At 30.1% G+C, this 19,122-nt stretch overlaps 1 protein-coding gene across 1 annotated transcript in view; it reads right to left on the reverse strand.

The window, feature by feature from the left end:
* Window positions 1–19,122, reverse strand: part of LOC143227370 (uncharacterized) — a 119,728-nt gene that overhangs the window by 80,007 nt on the left and 20,599 nt on the right. Inside the window, exons 4-6 of the mRNA XM_076458824.1 lie at window positions 12,965–13,105; window positions 2,728–3,561; window positions 789–947 (exon numbers count right to left, since the gene is read on the reverse strand). Coding sequence (XP_076314939.1) covers window positions 789–947; window positions 2,728–3,561; window positions 12,965–13,105 — 1,134 coding nt within the window. The remainder of the gene's footprint in view (window positions 1–788; window positions 948–2,727; window positions 3,562–12,964; window positions 13,106–19,122) is intronic.

Consider the following 19,122-nt stretch of genomic DNA (forward strand, 5'->3'; position numbering starts at 1 on the left):
ATGCTAAGGTAACATGTTCCGAGTTTTAAAAAATACAATTCCAGGATTTAAGTAGAGTTAGAGACATAGCACACTTTTCATTTTCTTCTATCTTAACACAGAATTGCTATTCGTTCATCACTTTTTCTTATATTTAATTTAAAGGGGGAGAGAACACATACTACTAAAATCTGTTTATTTCATTAAAGTCTTCACTGTAGCTATGTCAGTACAACACCCTTATATTTTTTTTCCCCCATTCAGATCACTTGCAGAGTTTTTCCTTTTCTGTATTTTTTTTACTTTGTTTATTGTAATCAATGTTTGTTATTTGTGCAGATCTGGATAGTGTCTTTTTCATCATGATCAACTGCAAATTGAAGGGAAACCAGCCTTATAATCCAAGATTAGAGAACTTCATGTTATTAGCACAACCCTCCCATGCTGGTACTCCACGAGACACCATAGGCCTAACAATTGAGTATTAAAATTTGACATGTATGTTTTAAATAATTTTTAATATACATTTCTTGATATTATCTCTTCTTTATAAGAATAAGTTAAAAAATAGCAAGATAGTATTGGCAAGGCACTAAAATTTTACTCTTAAATGCATGAAATAAGAAATACAGAAATAAACTATATTTAAGAGGGACTGATTTATAATAAACATTGACATTACAACCACAAGTCACAATGCAATATTACAGTTTTACTGGCAAATTTAACATAAAATGACACTCCCATTTCAATTAATCATGTCTTGATTATTCATACAACATCTAAAAAATTTTATGAAACATGCTCACATCTTCAGATGAGTTAAGTTTGGAGTCAACAGTGGAATCCACAGGTATACTGTCAAGATTTTCTGTTGAGACAAGATCCACTGTAGAAGAAACAAAACTATGAACTGATGTATTTCCATGTGGCTCCGAATTGAATGTAGTTGCATAATGATGAACATCCTGTCATGAGAAAAAAAGTTATACAATTAAAACATCAATAATGAAAACATATGCATATATATAACTAAAAACAAAATATGTTCTGTCTCATAAGATGCACATTTCTTCAACTCAACATTTATACTGAATTTAGTGATGACCATCTCACCACATTTTATTTGAAATTTTTAATATGAAAAAAAAAAGAGAAACAAATTTAATGCATGATTTTGTTTTATTTTCCATCATAACATTTTTTTAGATTACAACTAAGATAAACACTATGCATTTATCTAGTAAACCAAAATTATTTTCAAACTGTGAACTCTTAGAATTATTGCCTTCAACTTGAGTAACCATATTCAACTCCTGATGCATAAACTCAGAAAACAGCCTACATGCACATATTAAACAAATAATTTAAATTTAACTTCTTACCTATGCATACATCATAAACAGTGTGAGAATACTTTTTATTACAAGCACAATCAACCATAAATGTGTTTATTTGCATTTCATGCAGAGTGTCAAAGGAGTTGGACAAGTTTTATTTTGTTCCAGACAGTTATTATTTTTTTTATTTTTTGTTAACAATAATCATATTTTTTATAAATGGCTTTTCACAGAAAATGTAATGTGTTAAGTGAAGATGACATAATTTGTCAGATCTTCCAAGTGAAACTGAAGATTTTGATTTGGATCATCATGACAGTGACTCTATCTACAGTGAAATTATTAGACTAAAAAGATATGTAAATTTGTTGTGCTTTTAACTTATTCTAAATCAAAAGTAATAATAACTCTACAACTGTTCCTGTTAGTAATAACTGATCAAAAATAGATATTTTGCCAAACTTAGAAATGTTTGAAGGAAAAACCAGGGTTTACTATAACTCCATCTAAACCCAAAAGCATTGCTGCTGTAACAGGTCCAATGTTTGGTGATGTCTTGTTCGAAATGTTTTGTTATAAAATGTGTACCTTCCATAATCAAACTGCAAAGAAACATTAAATGTTATCTAAGAGACTTCAATGGTTTGAAGTTATACCAACAGAGGCATGAGGAAATTCCTAAGCCTTATTTTACTAATGGGATAAACAAGCAAAGATTGATGATTGACAGATACTCTTTTGATTAGCTCAATATTTTTGCAGACAATAAGCCAAAACTTATTTGAACAAATCTGGACTTTTTGGCATTTCAATGATAATCAGAAAATAGACATGTCTTCAGGCAGGTTTTTCGAAATTCAACCAGTACTGGATTATCTCCTCAATGAATTCAGAACACTACATAAATCAAAGCAACAGTTGCCATTGGATAAGGGCATGATTCTATGGAGAGGATCTCTAAGATTCCAAATATACAACCCTGTAAAAATGATAAAATATGGTCTACTGGTGAGAATGGTATATGAGAATGACACAGATTATATTTACAACATGGAGATTTACACTGGTAAGGGGGAGAAAATTGGAGGAAACTGTTCTTTCAGTTCTTGCTCCCAATCTTGGATTATGACATCAAATATATACTATGGAAATTATTATAATAGTACTTCCATTTCAATACAATAGTCACATGAAATGTATTGCTTGTGCAAATCACTATCTCTCATACTACAACATTTTGAGAAAAACTGAAAATGTTTGAGACAGATGTGTTCAATATTAAAACAATTATGATTGTAATAATAATTTGCTTAGGACAAATTAACAGTCACATCCATAAGCTTTGAAAACAAATCTTTTGATACTGTAATACAGATGAATAAGTATATAGACAAAAACATACACTCACCTCCATTAGTTCTTCATGACTTTCTTGGGAACTGCTTACTAGGGCTAAACCCCTTTCCACAGTGTAGCCTTCAACTGTAAAGTTCTGGGAGCTGGATGTTGAAACAGATTGATGTGTGGGATATTTTGCAACTGCCTGGGAGTCCATCAGAACACTAATGCCAGAGGTCACTGCATAATGAGCTGGGGCTCTGTTATCTGTTATCTCTGTTTCAACAATATACTGATTATGTTCCACTAAATCTGTAGAGAAAGAAGAAGATGCTGATTTCTCAAGTTTTTCAGCATACTTCTGAGCAAGAACATGTTTATGATTGACAGGATAAGCTGACACCATATCATGACTGGTTGATGGTAATGTGGTGGCCAATGGAATCATGCTTACCAACATCTCTCTCTGACTAAGTACTGGAGACATAAGATTTGACGAAAGACTGTTGACTTCATCAGATATTGCAAGTTGCTGTTGAGTATTATTTAACAAAGTATTCTGTTGAATCAAATGACTAGTTGAAAAACTCAGTCGTTGAAAGTTTGACACTTCCAGAGGAATTGAACCATCTGGTTGTGGGGTAGCCATAATTGCAGCTAGATTTGTGCGATCTATAACCAATGGTAAGCTAATGTTTGCTGCTGAATGGGCATCTGAATTTCCATGCTGCAGCACCAACTGTTCAACTGTGATAGGTACCCGATCAATTGAAGTTTCTGATGATGAGTGATGTTGTGGTATGCCATTCTGAGAAGTCACAAGGTTATCAACTTCACCAGCAGCAGATAGAGTTGATGTTGATGCTTGACTAATAATGGGAGAGTGACTATTGGAACTGAAAGGCTAAATAGAATGTTTTGTAAATAATATTTACATGACAAGAGTTTCTGAAACATTCAAAATGATTTTTTTTTGATTTTCAGAAAATATTTACACTTTAAAATTTCAAGGATTCCGTTGTTTTTAACTACATAGACAAAAGAACACTAACATTTCCACTATTAAGATCTAGAACTAACATTTAATTTTATAAACTTAACTAAGTATAACAATCTTTTAACTAACTTGTATTTTATTGAGTTTTGGAGAAATATTTTGTTGGTTGGGGTAGTAAAGAAATGGTTTAGGTAAATTAAATGCTTTGTTATTAACATGAAACATGCAATGAAAATTAATATACTGTCACCATTACTTACTTCTAAACAGTGTATATTCATACAATATGCAATACAAAAAATAATTCACAAAAAAACTGGTTTGCCAATTTCTTTAGTTTAGATTGTGATAATGTAATGGTCTAAATTAAAAACAATTACTTGACAAAACAAAAGTACAGATATGTTAACATTATGACTATTTTAGTGAGAAGAATTAAAGTAATTAGTTTTTCAAAGTTTTTATATAGTGTGATAGAGACCATGTCACTTTTAATAACAATTTTTGCCAGTTATATCACATTTTAAGTTAAATTGGCATTACATGCACTGGAGAATAAATCTGTATTGATAAGTTAACATTTTCCTAATCTCAAATGTATTTCTGATAAATACTCAACAAAAGCTATATCCCTGGCACATCTACCTGTGAAAGTTGCATGCTCCTCACCTTCAGCTAACATAACCTAAAATTCACATTTAATCTGAAATTTTAACAAAAGCCCTTCATTAACAGGATGGCAACATAACCATCATGTACAGTAGCTCCTTTTAAGAACTTGCAGTTGAAATAACTTTATTCTTATATGAGGCAAGAAGAAATTGCACTAGAAATAGGAAAGTCGGGAGAAAATATGTGTAGAAATGAATGAATATCTATCAAAAATACATTTTCAGATTAGGAAATAATTAACTTGAAAGATTATACTCCACCTTCATATGCAGAATAGCTAGAATCCCATTGTGAACCAGTGGAAAGAACATTGAAAAAGGAATGAGAGGCAAATAAGAACCATGTGTCACACAGATGAAAAAAATAAGAATATGACCATTCAGGCACTTGCACATAAATGGTCATCAAGTCAACAAGCGTACCATGAGGTATTAGGATACCTTAGACACATGTGCTGATTGGCTGCCTTAGCAGATAGAGGCAAGGCTAGAAAATGATGTCATACTGCCATGAAATGGCAGCAGAAAGCATGCTGTTATGGGTGCATTGCTAGATTAAGTCACATGACATCATAGTTTGAATGTTATTCACAAGATGGTGTGTTGCTAGGGGATGGAAGTGGAACTGACTTTATAGTTGAAAGTTGTTTACCAGATGATGTTCAGATATAGATGGGCACTGTTATAAGATATACAATGTTTCACCTAATGCTTCATTTCAGTAAATACTAAAAATAAACAGTTATTCAATATTTGACTGTCTTTTTAAGTATCAATTTAGTACATATTGAACATACTGTAATATAGTTTCACTTTATGTTTAATTTGCACTTTTTGATGTTTAATGCATAAAACACTTATCAGTAATTCATTTCCATAATATAGAGTATAACATCTATCCTACTATCCTGAAAAGGATGCTTATTTAAATCTTTGGATTAGCTGGAAAAGGAATACTTAAAGTTAAATATCTTAATAAAAAATCTAAAACTAATGACTGTTTTGACCAAGGCTTTGTTCCATTGGTAGGATACATTCATGTTATTTTTGATAAACCTTGGATAAAGTAATCTTTTTTTGAACATGAAGTTTTCTTAATAAATTTGTCAGTATATGTGTGATTTTACTAAGATACACTGATGACAGTAGAGACATCGTCAAATACATCAGTTTTAAGTAACAGAAGAGGGGTAATGTGAGGGTCAAATATCTAATGTCCCGCATGATGGGGAAAGAGTCAAATTAGTTACTGATTTAAAGTGCATGATATATTTTGTAGAATTTCTAAGTGAAGAAACTTTCTATGATAATATTAGCTCGATTATCTTTGGGAAATGACCTTTATGTTTTTATGTTTCAGTTACAGTGATTTATTCCATTTGACTAATCAAATGCTAGAATAAGTATAAGTACCGACAGCCAAATGATGAAGAACTGAGGATCAGCAAAAAGGAAGCTTGAAGTTGAGAGGAAGAACAAAGAAATCTATGAGAGGAGCACTCAACTGAGAGTACACAGTTGAAATACAGAAACTTTATGGGCAGAACAAGAGTCTAGCTGAGAGAGACAATCAGTCATCAGGTTTAAAGTGCATGAAACATGACAACCCATGAGATGAACTTAATGGAAATAAACAAAGAAGGGAAGGCTCAATGTGCAAAAGCAAAGGGTTTTAGAGTAAGTACATCCCTGATGTTTGATATAACAGATGACTATAAAATATCAGAATAGATCATGAGCAACTGATCTGCTAGAAGAGGAAGGAAATGGGAACATGCTCAAAGAATATTAAGAAGTTTGAGCAAGTTGGTGTGGAATGAATTCTCCTCCTTTGCTCAACTGCCAGAAGTCATGTTGTTATTCAGGAAATACCTCAACCCAATAGGGAAATATTTGTGAATATATGAAGATCTGGGCAGTGAATGGTAAGAACACCAACTGCAGTATTGGCACAGTCAAACTACCTACAAAAATTTTAAAGAAGAAGGAAAGGAAGTGAAATATTTGTGGAATACAAATACTAAGTATTTCAAAGATGTTAAAGAAATAGAGTTTGTGTATAACATATGGTATAGAGAAATCTATCAGATCATAGAAAGTTATTAAAAATATGGACACTAACTAATTAGCCACATTACGAACTAAAGAGGGGACAAGTGTAAGTTAGAAATGCATTCCAAGTTTTGACTTTAGATTCTAGCTCCATATAAATGTGGTGGTATGAGATAAAACTGCAATTGTTTACATAAAACAATGTCATAAAAAAAAAAGCTAATGGAACTTATATGGAACTAATAAATGGTGTAGTATTTGTAAAGAGACAGAAGTTACACAGTTTGTCTCTATATTAATCATCTTGGATAATCTCACCAAGGATATCAAATACTGAACAGAAGTTAGTTTTCTACCCAAACTCCTTGTAATATGATATCTCTGATCTAGTCTAACAGTGTTTCATTTAATGTAATTTTCAATATTGTATAATGTCTGAGGAAAGATAAGTGAAAAATACGAATTGTACTAAAGAAGTAATAGATTTAATAATACTTATTGTTGAACTATTTAAAGATATACTTGAAAAACTATTAATGCTATTATGCAATACAGATTATGACTAAGAATTTCTTATGTTAACTTAACTGATACCTTAATGAATGTTTTATTAATTTGAGGAATATAGTAAGGATTTTTAATGAACATCTCAACTTTAAAAATGATAAGTTTAATGATTCAGAATTAGTATCACATCAAAATAATCTTCAAAGTTTCATCATGGATTAGTTGTTACACAGTATGTAAATGAAGGTATAAATAAAAAAAACAAAACAATGTGATTTATATTCAGTTGTCTCTGTGCAAGTTCTTTATTTCACACATAAATTTCCTCTAGTTTGTGGCTTGTGTGTTCCACTCATGACTCTATAACACAGAATTTAAATAAATTCCTCTTTAATTGATAAAAAGTCAATCCCAATAACTATGTCTTTGAGCTGCCCCATTACAAAAAGGTACAGTCAACAGGTTTTTAAGGTATACCAGCAATAGGTTGTGTGAATTAAAGGAAAGAGTAACATGAGTAGCATTATGACATAGTAATAAGTAAGTAGATATGGCAACTTGCTACAAGAGAAGGCATGCAAGTAAGGGCTGACACACACACTTTGAAGCTGTGACAGATCAACCTGCACTAGTAAACCAAGCAATGCTATACATTTGCAAGTACTAAACAATTTTCTCAGGGTACAACTGATGAAAACATAAAAAGTTTTATAGATGTTATGAATGAAGTTGCTTGAATTATGGAATGGACTGATGCACAAAAAGCAGATATATTCAGATTAAGAAAAGCTAAGAAACAAAGTGTGATATTAAAGTTTGTGTTGAGCTCATAGAAACTGCTAATTGTCAATACTTATCTTGTAGGATAGTACAGGAGTATGGAAAGTGAGAGAGAGCCAACACGATGCTTACATAGATTCACCATTTATTGCAGCATAAAGGTGAGTCAGAGTATTTGGACACAAATTACAGGAATTAGGAAACAGACTCAGAAGAGCATATATATATTTAAATGAATTAATGATACAGCAAACTCTGAAGTCTGACCACGAAGCAAGGTTTAACTAGTAACATAACTAGGTACAATGTAAACAAAGTAAACATGCTCAATTAAACTTTATTATACTTAATCAAAGTGGTTACCAAAGAGGAGATACAAGAGAAAAACAAACAAGTTTACACACCTCAGCATTCTCCTATAAGTGTAGTAGATAATAGTAGGAGCAATAAAACAAATTATTGAAAAAAAAACAGAGTTAGCCTGAAGGCTTAAAATGTTTTAACTGTAAAAGGGGAGGACATATCACAAAAAACCATAATATTATCAGAGAAATAATGCACAGGTAGCTTGCTTTAATTGTGAATTAACATTCCACATAACAAGAAATTACAGATGTACACCAAAAACAGAGAACATAAAAGCCCCAAAAACTGAAAATTTTCAGAGGAAGGTTCTCAAGAAATAATAGAAGGCCAGTGATTTCCAGTGGATTAATTAGCATAATTCCAGCTAGAAATGTGGAACAAATTAGAAATAGTTCTGGCAGTTTGGAATAACATATTAAGTGTTAATAGTGTCAGTGAAATTACACCAGTAGTTGTAATTCAAATAGAGTGTACAGAATGTTGGTCTTTAACTGATATAGACTTTTGACCATCTTTGTTAAGTACAGACTTAGTAAATAAAAATCCAACATTACTAACTCATGTCTGGAGAGAAGTATCCAAGAATAGGCCCCATATAATTATATAGATTGATAACAAAAGTGTAATAGATAAATGACAAATTGAAGAGGTTAGTAGATTATAAACATAAAATGATAGTATTCTTCATATTAGATGATAACTCGAGTATTTCAAAATGCAGAAAAGCTGCAAATGAGATGAGTTAATTCATATGCAAAAAGGAAATCATGAATAACTGAATCCAGCAAAACTTGAAACGGAGCATTAACATTGTTAAACCAAACTTACATAATGTAAACCTGATGAGGATCAATGCAAAGTAAGGATAAAACAATGCAAAATGGAAATATTATTACGATACAGTGATGATAATGATATATTAATGTAACTTAACTATGCATGTTAAACTTGTAGACTTGAGATGGAATAAAGAAGTACAGTTGTTGAATTAAACATTTCACCACAGCTGGGATGTACATCATCTAGGAAATAGCAGTTAGACTTTTTTGAGAAGTTGCAGGATACTTATAGTTTTCAACTTCTAGTTCCTTGGAAATTACTTGCAGAGCAGACAAAATAATATTTAAATTGGATCACAAGATATCTGCATAGATTACAATGAATTGAATTTATGGAACTGGCTAGCTTCTGTCAGAGTATTAAACAGAATTTTCCAAACCTAAATACAAAAGAAATCAAAAAGAAACTAACAGCACAATTAACTCAACCACCTTGGATCATTATGGAAACTTCCGAGTGCCCAGCATACAGAAGTCTGCCCTGGAAACAAGTTTTGCAAATATCACCCTCATCCACATGTACACAGTACTATGCTGAAGGTGTGTATATTATATTAATGGATAAGGAAATGTGCAGAATTCTAAAGTTTCAAGAATGAGCTTTGAAACTTGACAATGCAATTTCCTTTTTGTACAGACATAGCAATGTATAGGTAACTAATATGTAATCAGCATTAAATGTATGACTAGTATATATTTATGTATTCTGTACCTGAGTTTTGTTCATTTGATTTTAAGAATTTTGCTACTGCTGCATTATTTTTGATATATAATCTTGATTATTTTAAGTTGTAAGTTGTACCAACAAATATATGATTTGGCTATGAATTTTCATAATAAGGAACACACACACACACACACATGTATGGATGAATATATATATACATATCTGTGCATGTGTGTGTGTGTGTGTGTTTTGCACACTCATATGTTTGATGTTATTACTAATTTTGAACTTTTGTTTTAAAGTACAAACCACACAATTGATATGGCAGATAAAGAAGTAACTGTTTAACTGACATATGTTGAGAAAAGTAATATTAACCTCTTCATAATGGGCTCAGCATAATATACACAAGCTCACACAGACATATGAAAACACAAAGTATTTACCCTAAACTTTTGATACAGTAGGTGTACTTTCACAAAATTTGGCAGATGTTTAGTAAAAATTACAAGTTTTTTTAATACAAAAAAACAGATTATTAATGAAATACTTTTACTAAACAATTCTTTGTGAAAATAATGAATCTGTTTCATTAATAGTCCAAGAACAAAGCGATTTCAATTTATGACTGAAAAAGTATTCTTCATCCCAAAAATCTCAAATATTATTTTTTTAATCTGTAGAAACTCTTAAATACATTTCAAATGTTTGTTTTCAGTAAGACTTTATAAGTTATTTTTTATATTCTATATGGGGTCTGTCAATTGACCAACCTCGTAATCGTCATAAAAAATAGGAATATAAATTATGTTTTTTTCATACTAGAATGGCTGCATATTATCACACAAAAAAACAGACATTTAGTGTAAGTACCTTAAGTCTCATAATATTATCTATTTATGTATGTTATTTTTCATTATATTAACCTTCCAATCATGCATAGCTAAAATTACATAACTTGCATTGAAGCAGTGCACTCATGTAATCATATACAATAATATAAAACTGACCTGGCTTTGGATGTGTTTCAACAGGCTTATTTTTTTATTATACAGTAACATTTAAATTGTTATACCTTATATATGTATACAGACTATTACTACATTGAAATAAGTTATGAAACTTACTTGCTTAAAGTATAGAACAATAAATAAAGAAGTAAAGCAAACAATTATCTCTTCCAGCTACAACCTTTGAGCTTGGTTGCTGGTGGACAGAAGTTACTAAACCTTTTAAAATTTCACATTTAAAGAATATTAAACAAACTTTTTTGTTAGGTTTTCATATATAGAGTTGCATAACCAAAAAATCTTTAACTATACTGATACCATAGAATCCCACTATAATTTATTAGGCTCAGTAACTAAGCTATATTTAGGTCTAAAAAAATATGAAACATTGAGTAGACAAAAGAAACAACCTATCTCCTTGAAATCTTGGATTGAAAGAACATGGTAGCATTTTCACAGATTAAAATGACTGCAAAAACCACTAGGGAACATTCTGAACTGTTGATTGATTATTCACATGTCATATATTGTATTAAGAATATATAAAGGGCCATTTCTAAAAATGGAAAGTGTTGAACATGACCACTATGATTTACTTAGTACATAAGCCATATCTGAACAAATAAAAAGATGCAAGATTTTTACCGTATTTTATATTCTAGCTTGTCAATATTGGTAATTTGAGTTCCTTATTTGTATGAAACAATAGACTTAGTATTTTGACATTACAAACATCTAATTTTAAAAAGTGCTGCATTAAACATGCCATACGACTCACTAAAATATACGTTAAAGAGTGTTCTTTTAAAATAAGAGATTAACTTACATACAATATTAAAGTTTGAATAATAATCTATATGTAAAAACAGCTGGTACGGGTTGAGAAAATTCTATGTAGAGGAGCAAACAACGTTTCAACCTTCTTTGGTCATCGTCAGGTTCACAAAGAAAGAAAGAGGTAACTGACCAAAAGCTGACCACATGTTTGAAGGGGGTTGTGTAATTGAGTGTAGGAATGTAGCCGGCATGCTTTGATGTTTGATTATATATTGATATAGGTATAAAGATGTTCCTTTGTATTGGTTTATTTTGGGCTTCAGTTGTTGTACAAGTAAGGCTTCTTTAATTTTGTATTTGTTTATGTTTGTTTCTTTATTTAGTATTTGGGTATTTTTTATGGTTATGTTGTGTTTATTTGATTTGCAGTGTTCTGAGAATTAGAAAAATCCATCTTTTTTGCAGAAAAGTGATATCAATGGTTGGTAAAGTGAGAAAGACAGGCACTCACTATGCCAAACTTGACAGGGCAGTCACTGATAAGACAAACAACGTACCTGATGTTTGGAATTGGGTAGATGGGAAAAAGAAAAATACCTGGAAACTGGGATGGGCAAAGTAAAGGCAGACTGATCTGGTAAACTAGCAGAGGTTAAATGGTAAGAATATAATAAAAACTTCAGCTCATGTCTCCAGTGAATTAGGAATACTATCATGAACAACTAGGTGAAGAATAAAAGCCCACCAAAACACCACATAGATAAGAATCAAGTAAGGAGAGATATAGCTGAAGAAGTGGTATGAAGTTCCTCATATAAAATGGAAGGAGGAGAGATAACATACGAAAGTGATAACAAAGAAACAAAGATGAGAAACTAGGTACTAGAGAGTTCCTTCCTCAAGAAAGCAAACAGAATTCAAAGGCTGGAAACTTAGAAAAGGAATGGAAGAATGGCTTGTAAGTCAAACAAAAAATAAATCAAGAACAAAAGGAACATGGGCATTGGTGATGGGTGCAGAGTTGTTCAAAAAATGGAATTAGAATAAACCTTGATATTGAGTTAGGAAGAAAACACAAAGTAATCCTGAGATTATTAGAAATGTTACCTATTTTTGTGTATACAATGGGAATGTAATTCTTTCACATGTTAACCTCTACATTTTTTAACAATTAACATAACTTTAAGAAAAAAGTTATAAAGCTCAAGAAAATGCAATACTTTGACGAAGAAACTTGTCTTATTATTTCATAATAATTTAAGTCATGCACAGAAATAATGCAATATCACTGCAAAATCAAAATCCACTTGTAAGTTAAATCAAAATATGTATACAATATACCTAACGTTTCCTAACAAGAAATACATGTTAATTGCCTTTGAGTCATGATAAAAAATAGTAAACACAATGTCATTTTGATCACCTTCTTTTCTCAATTTGAAATAATAGTGTTCACATTTTTTAATAAATCTGGTGAAGCTTATGAGAATAAATTTTTAAAATACAGACAAATGTTTAATTACTGTAAGGCTAAAGAACAATTTTATTTGTTCAAATTATAATTACTAGCAATATTCAGATACTCATACATAAGTATTTGTTTCAGTATCATTATAAAACTAGCATAGTTTTATGTTTTACTTGTATCTGAGAAATCATCACAGCATCCTGGATCATGTGGTTTTGACTTGTAAAATGTTTTTGCTCATTGGTAATAGAAGTTCCTGTGGGGCTTGAACCTGACCCTTTATTTACATCCGTATATGTTGGTAGTGTTGACATCTGAGTAGTTAGAAATGAAAAGATATTTCATGGAGATTTCTAGTACTAAAGAAGTAATCCAATTTCTCTATCAACTGAAAATACATTTCTGTAGGTTATACTACATTTCAGATACTCACCTGCTGGAATGCAATTTTTTTCACAAGGTAACACTTAAATGTATACAACACTTAAAAACAAGTATAATATGCAAGCAAAAAAGATCAACGTTTTAAATAACCAGTACAATCATTTCCTATAACATGAAAATAATGTAATATGACTTGTAAACTTATCTTCAAATTTATAAGACAAGCAGGGATTTACAAGCTCAACTAACCTAGTCAATATTTAACCTCAAGTTATAAGTGAAAAAGCTCTCTTTTGCATGGAAGCTTTATTTATCATTGGCCCTTCTTAAGGGTAGGTTCCAATACAGTTTATCTATTTATCATTTTTTAAGCTTGCTTCTTCATTAGCAGTTTCTATGTAATAGAACTGACATAAACATGCTTGCAATAAGACAAGTAAATCAACAAATGATTATTAATATTTTCAATAAAGAAATACAACCTTTATATCTGAAGAAATACTGCAAATAACATCTTGATTTAGAAATGCATCTAAGTTGTGCACATAAATGTATTTCATGAAGTATATTTCTTTTTCGACATATAAATAATACTTATTTTTATATTATAAGGTTATAAAAACAGGACATTTAGAAACTTCACATGCTGAGAGTTTACTGAAGTCCTGTTTAACTAGTTGTGACTTTTTACTTGCTAAACAACAAAAAAAAAATACATAGTAATTTTGTGATGTTGTTAAAAAAGTATTGGTGCTTGAGATATTACATGTATAATGAACTGAGATTTTGATGACATTTCCTTTAAAAAATAACTGGTATATAATTTTCAAAATTAAAATCAAGCTGAGTAATATTTTTTTATGATAAACTTCAAATTCATATGGCAATTAACATCCCTTTGAAAGAAACAGCACAGTTACATGCAGATTTAAGTTTTACTGCCAAACCATATGATTTATATATTCCAAAATTTGCATTTTTGAATTTAATTGACTTAGCAACAAAGAAACTAATTTGTGTTCAATAGTACATTCCATACTGGTTCTGTATCTAGTTAATCCTTTTTTCTTTTCTTTTTTGTCTTATGAAAAAAAACAAAAGGTTGATGAATTGACCACATTCTTTTATACCATTTTACTATTGGAATTATATATGTGAATGACATTTTTAGTATGTATAAGGATTAAAAATAATGTTCTTTAATTTTTGGAGTGTTTAATTATTGTGCAAAAAAGTAAGAAATTTGTTGTTTACACCAACAATATCATAAATTTCATTTTGAGACAAACAGGTTCATAACTGTGATGATAACTCTGGATATGTAATTTACTTTAAAAAAAGAAATTACTGGTCTTTATTTTAACTTTATAAATTGTATACAAACTGTGTTGTAAGAAAAGCTTGTGAAGATTTCATTTTATGGTTCATATAAAATCTCAAGCATCTGTGAATCTTTTCACAAAAAATTTAACAAAAAGTTAACATTTTCCTGATATGAAAATGTATTTCCAGTAGATATCTCCACACACAAAAATACAATTTATTTTATACATCTACCAAAGATACTTCCACACTGCTAGCCTTGAGTTAACTCTAACCTAAATTCACATGTTTAGTATGAACTGTGCTAGTGTATGATGATGTGACTATGCAACAATAGTCTTCAATAGCCTTCATCCACAGTAACTCCATCTTGCACTCACTGATGACTTTAATTTTAAATCAAGCAAGTAAAAAAAAAATATGCACTGAAAGTGGGGAGGTTGAGAATATGTGTGGAAGCATTTAGAGAAGATAAATTTTCAAATTTGGAAAAATTTTAATTTTGGAAATCATAAGTCACTTCTTCACAGAAATGCTAGAATTTCACATTGGAGTGTATAAAATTACTTATATGAGCTCCCTTCAGAAATGTTCCAAAATGAAGCCTACATGAGTACCCACAAAAATATTTTCAATAGAAGAGGGGACAAAAATATAAGTAGGGCATTAATTTTTAAAGAGTAGGTCAAAAGACTAAAATATTGTGTTATGTGTGCTTAAATGCAAACACAAATTTTACAGTTTTTATGAAAACTACTAATAACATATAGCTCTTTACAATATCTTTAAAATCTTTACTGATTTAAAATGTGGCAGTCTTTCAGTTAATATTATGTCTTTCACATACAAAAAAGTCACATTTTTAATGAATAATTTTTAATGAACTTAAAGATTTGTCCATGAATATATTGAGTATTTGTTTTAAAGAAGTCTGTGTACAAAGTAATTTTCATTAAAAATACTTTTCCTCATCTCAAAATTGCAAATTTTCTTTATATAATCCCCAAAACCTCCTTAACACATTTCAAACATTTTTCATCAATAAAACATTGCATTTTATCTGTTATATTCTGAACTCTATCTCAGAATGGCTCAGTTGATTTGACTGGCATTGTAAACACCAAAAACAAAATTGAAATGAATCTAAATTAACTTTTCTTTCTAGAATGACTTCAAGCTATAATATGAAATTACATTTGTTTGTCTTATGTAGCTTTAAGCTCATAACAGAATATATCTATTTATAACTAAATTTTATTTTTATTGCCATTTGAACCATGTCTAACTACTATCCATACCAATCTAAGTTGTAAATTAATCAAGGTATGTAAAGCTTACATTATGCTACTGAATTACACTACTCACAAGCTATTACAGGCTGCTCACATGCCTACCTCAGGAAACACTTTTATTATATTATTATTTATTTTACATAATCTAATCTTAACTAACCTAAAAAAATTATTATTATTTTTACATTTTAATTACTTTTGTAAGAACAGATAGAGAATAAAAATGGAAAAGAAAATACAAAGTTTAGTCAAACTTCTTTTTTCTTGCTGTAGATTGTCGCTAAAATGTAAGCTTTTTTATACTAATTGTAATAATGTACCTAGTAATTTTATTTAATTAAATAACATGCAAAAAACAAGCAATTTCCTCTAACAATCACAATTTTGTCTAGCTTTCTAACTGTGAGACAAGAACCTTAAAAGTTAATACAAGCTAGCTGTTGTGATTCTCATGAGAACTGAAGTTGTATTATAAACAAAATCAACACTTTGATGGCATTCTATTCAGAATACGAGGTTATATGTTATTTGATGTACAACAACTCTGACTTTCTCTTAGCAGTACGTAATAAAAAAATTAAATGTAAGCAAGAACTATTAACAAATCCTAAAAGGGAGAATGTGACAGGTTTGATATGATTTGCTATTTGATAGCTCTGTAACTAAAAACAAATAATTGAAGGATAGAAAAATTGTAGTTTTGTCTGAGCAATGGCAATTTTATAGGGATTAATTTATTTTTAAATGTCATACTTGAAATGGTGGTGGATAAAATAGAGAAGATGCCGAGAAGCAAAGTGTGTGCCACACTGGGAGAAATTCAGGATTTTTAAAAATGTTCCTTGTAGAACTAATAACTTAAAACTTGTATACTATTAAAATATGGATTATTAGCTGTGAATTTATAATATACTAATTGGTATAACATAAGCAAAAAGTAGTTTAAGAAAATTCTGAATGTAAGACATTAAAATTATTTTCCTATTTATTTTATTGATGAAACACTGACTATTTAAACAATTGGTTTGTTTGTTGATCTTTAGAACAAAGCCACACTGAACTATCTGTTTTGTCTAACATAGTGAAATGAACCCTGGAGTTTAGAATTGTAAATCCATAAATATACTGTTCTCCCAGTGGCAGACTTGAACAAATGAAACTTTGGTAAAATATTAATGCTTGAAGGTTATAAATAAACATCTTTTATAACCTTGTCATATATCAGTAAATATTCTTTGTATGTTAAAAAATAGCTTTGCACACTGCTTTCTTTTTAGGTAGTGGTGTGAAATACTGGCTAGAAGAGAAGCACCTGCTTAAGCATACATTGCCAACATCTTTTTGTATATCATGGTTTTAAAAACATTTTAATATATGATAAATTGATTAGCAAATATCCCTAATCACCTATCTCTAACATCTTCATTTGAAGTTGGGTTACTTTATTTCTTCTACAAGGAAGCAGTTGATGCAAGTGAAAAAGCATGGAAATTTAAAAACACCAAATAAATCTAGTTCAATGTACCATAGCCCAGGTGAGTTTGATAAATTTATTCATTCATATTGTTTTCAAATTTTACCAGTGGCATATGATGGAAAAAGTCTTCTTGTAAAAGACAGCTTACTCATTCATAAGCTAAGGCTCAAAAATAACCAGATTAGTTCAGCTTTTAAACTGTTATTTGTTTAAAACTTAAAAAAAAAAGGCCCAGCATGCCCAGGTGGGTTAAGGCATTTGACTCATAATCTGAGAGTCAAGGGTTCAAATCCCTGTCGCACCAAACATGCTCACCTTTTCAGCCATGGGGGCATTATAATGTGGCGGTCAATCCCACTATTTGTTGGTAAAAAAGTAGCCCAAGAATTGGCAGTGGGTGGTGATGACTAGCTGCCTTCTCTCTGGTCTCACACTGCTAAATTTGGGACAGTTAGTGCAGATAACTCTCATGTAGCTTTGGGCAAAGTTCAAAAAACAAACAAAAACAACTTCAAAAACTCTTTCTGCTACTTATAATAATTCATCTTTCAATGATTTAATATCATATGAAATATTAAAGTATTTTTGATGAAAAATAAATTTAGTATATAATTCAAATCTAAAATATAACAATTTAATGAAGCCAATTCGAAATGACTGGCCAGAAATACTTGATGTGATAAACCAAACATGTCATAAAGCAAAAACTTATTTTGATTAGAATGCACTGAATGATTTAGCCAGATGCCATCACAATAAAAGATATTTTGAAAGATGCTTCCAAAAGTATCCAGCTAAATTTAGTCAGATTAGCAGGTTTGTGTTAGTCTTAAATCCTTATATGAAACTAACAATGCAATATGTTACATTAAAATTAAAAATTTAATAAACAAATACAACAACATTCAAAATAATTTTGAACATTATAACTAATGATGACTGAAATTAATTGAATAAATATGAAGAAGGCAAACACATAGAAACCACTCTTTGTTCCTAAAATCCATGAAGTTTAGCAATTCATAAAACCAGATATACTTATAAGCTTTCTTAATTTTGTAGTTGTGCACATCAAACAAGATTATCAGGAGATACAAGGAAAATAAAACTGAAAACTATAAACAAAAATATGCTGCCTAAAGAAAAGACTATGGTAATGTTCTCTCAATGATTTTGTAAAATGGTGTTTCACAAGTAAAACAAAAATTGATAAACTATGTTACATGCAATAAGTAGCACCAAATTTGACATTGCATTTATAGCATTATTATATAAGCTAAGGTGAACAACAGTTCAGACAACCTAAAGGAGTATGAAACAATGATAGCATGTGTGTGTATTAAAGACATTGACAACTTGTAATATACATATCATGAACGTGATTTTAACTAGGATTCTTACAAGTTTGGTTCACAATGATAATTGTTTTTCAGTTACTACAGAGATAAGTTTTAATCCCATATAACAATTAAATTAGTCAAACATAAATGATAATCATCTGTGAATTACAGTGATGCTTTGTAACAAACCTGTTTCTGTCAAACTATACATGGCAATGTTTACTATATAATTCTGTCTTTACTGAGAGTATCTTCACAAAAGTTTGGTAAGCTTTTAGTGAAAATTATACAAAACATCAGAATTTTTAATAAAGTCTTTCTACTAAAAAAATATCTGTGGATTTACTGACTAAGTCTGACTTAGACTCTGGTTAGTCTGAATACAAAGTGATTTTTGTACTACGAAAAAATACTTGAAAAAACATTAAACCAAACAATTAAAAAAACTATAATCAGAACAAGCTTGCATTATAGAGAATTCAGTAAATGGGAGCCTTTTTTTCCTGTTGGTTAGA

The sequence above is a fragment of the Tachypleus tridentatus genome, chromosome 9 (assembly GCF_004210375.1).
Source record: "Tachypleus tridentatus isolate NWPU-2018 chromosome 9, ASM421037v1, whole genome shotgun sequence".
Lineage (NCBI taxonomy): Eukaryota > Metazoa > Arthropoda > Merostomata > Xiphosura > Limulidae > Tachypleus > Tachypleus tridentatus.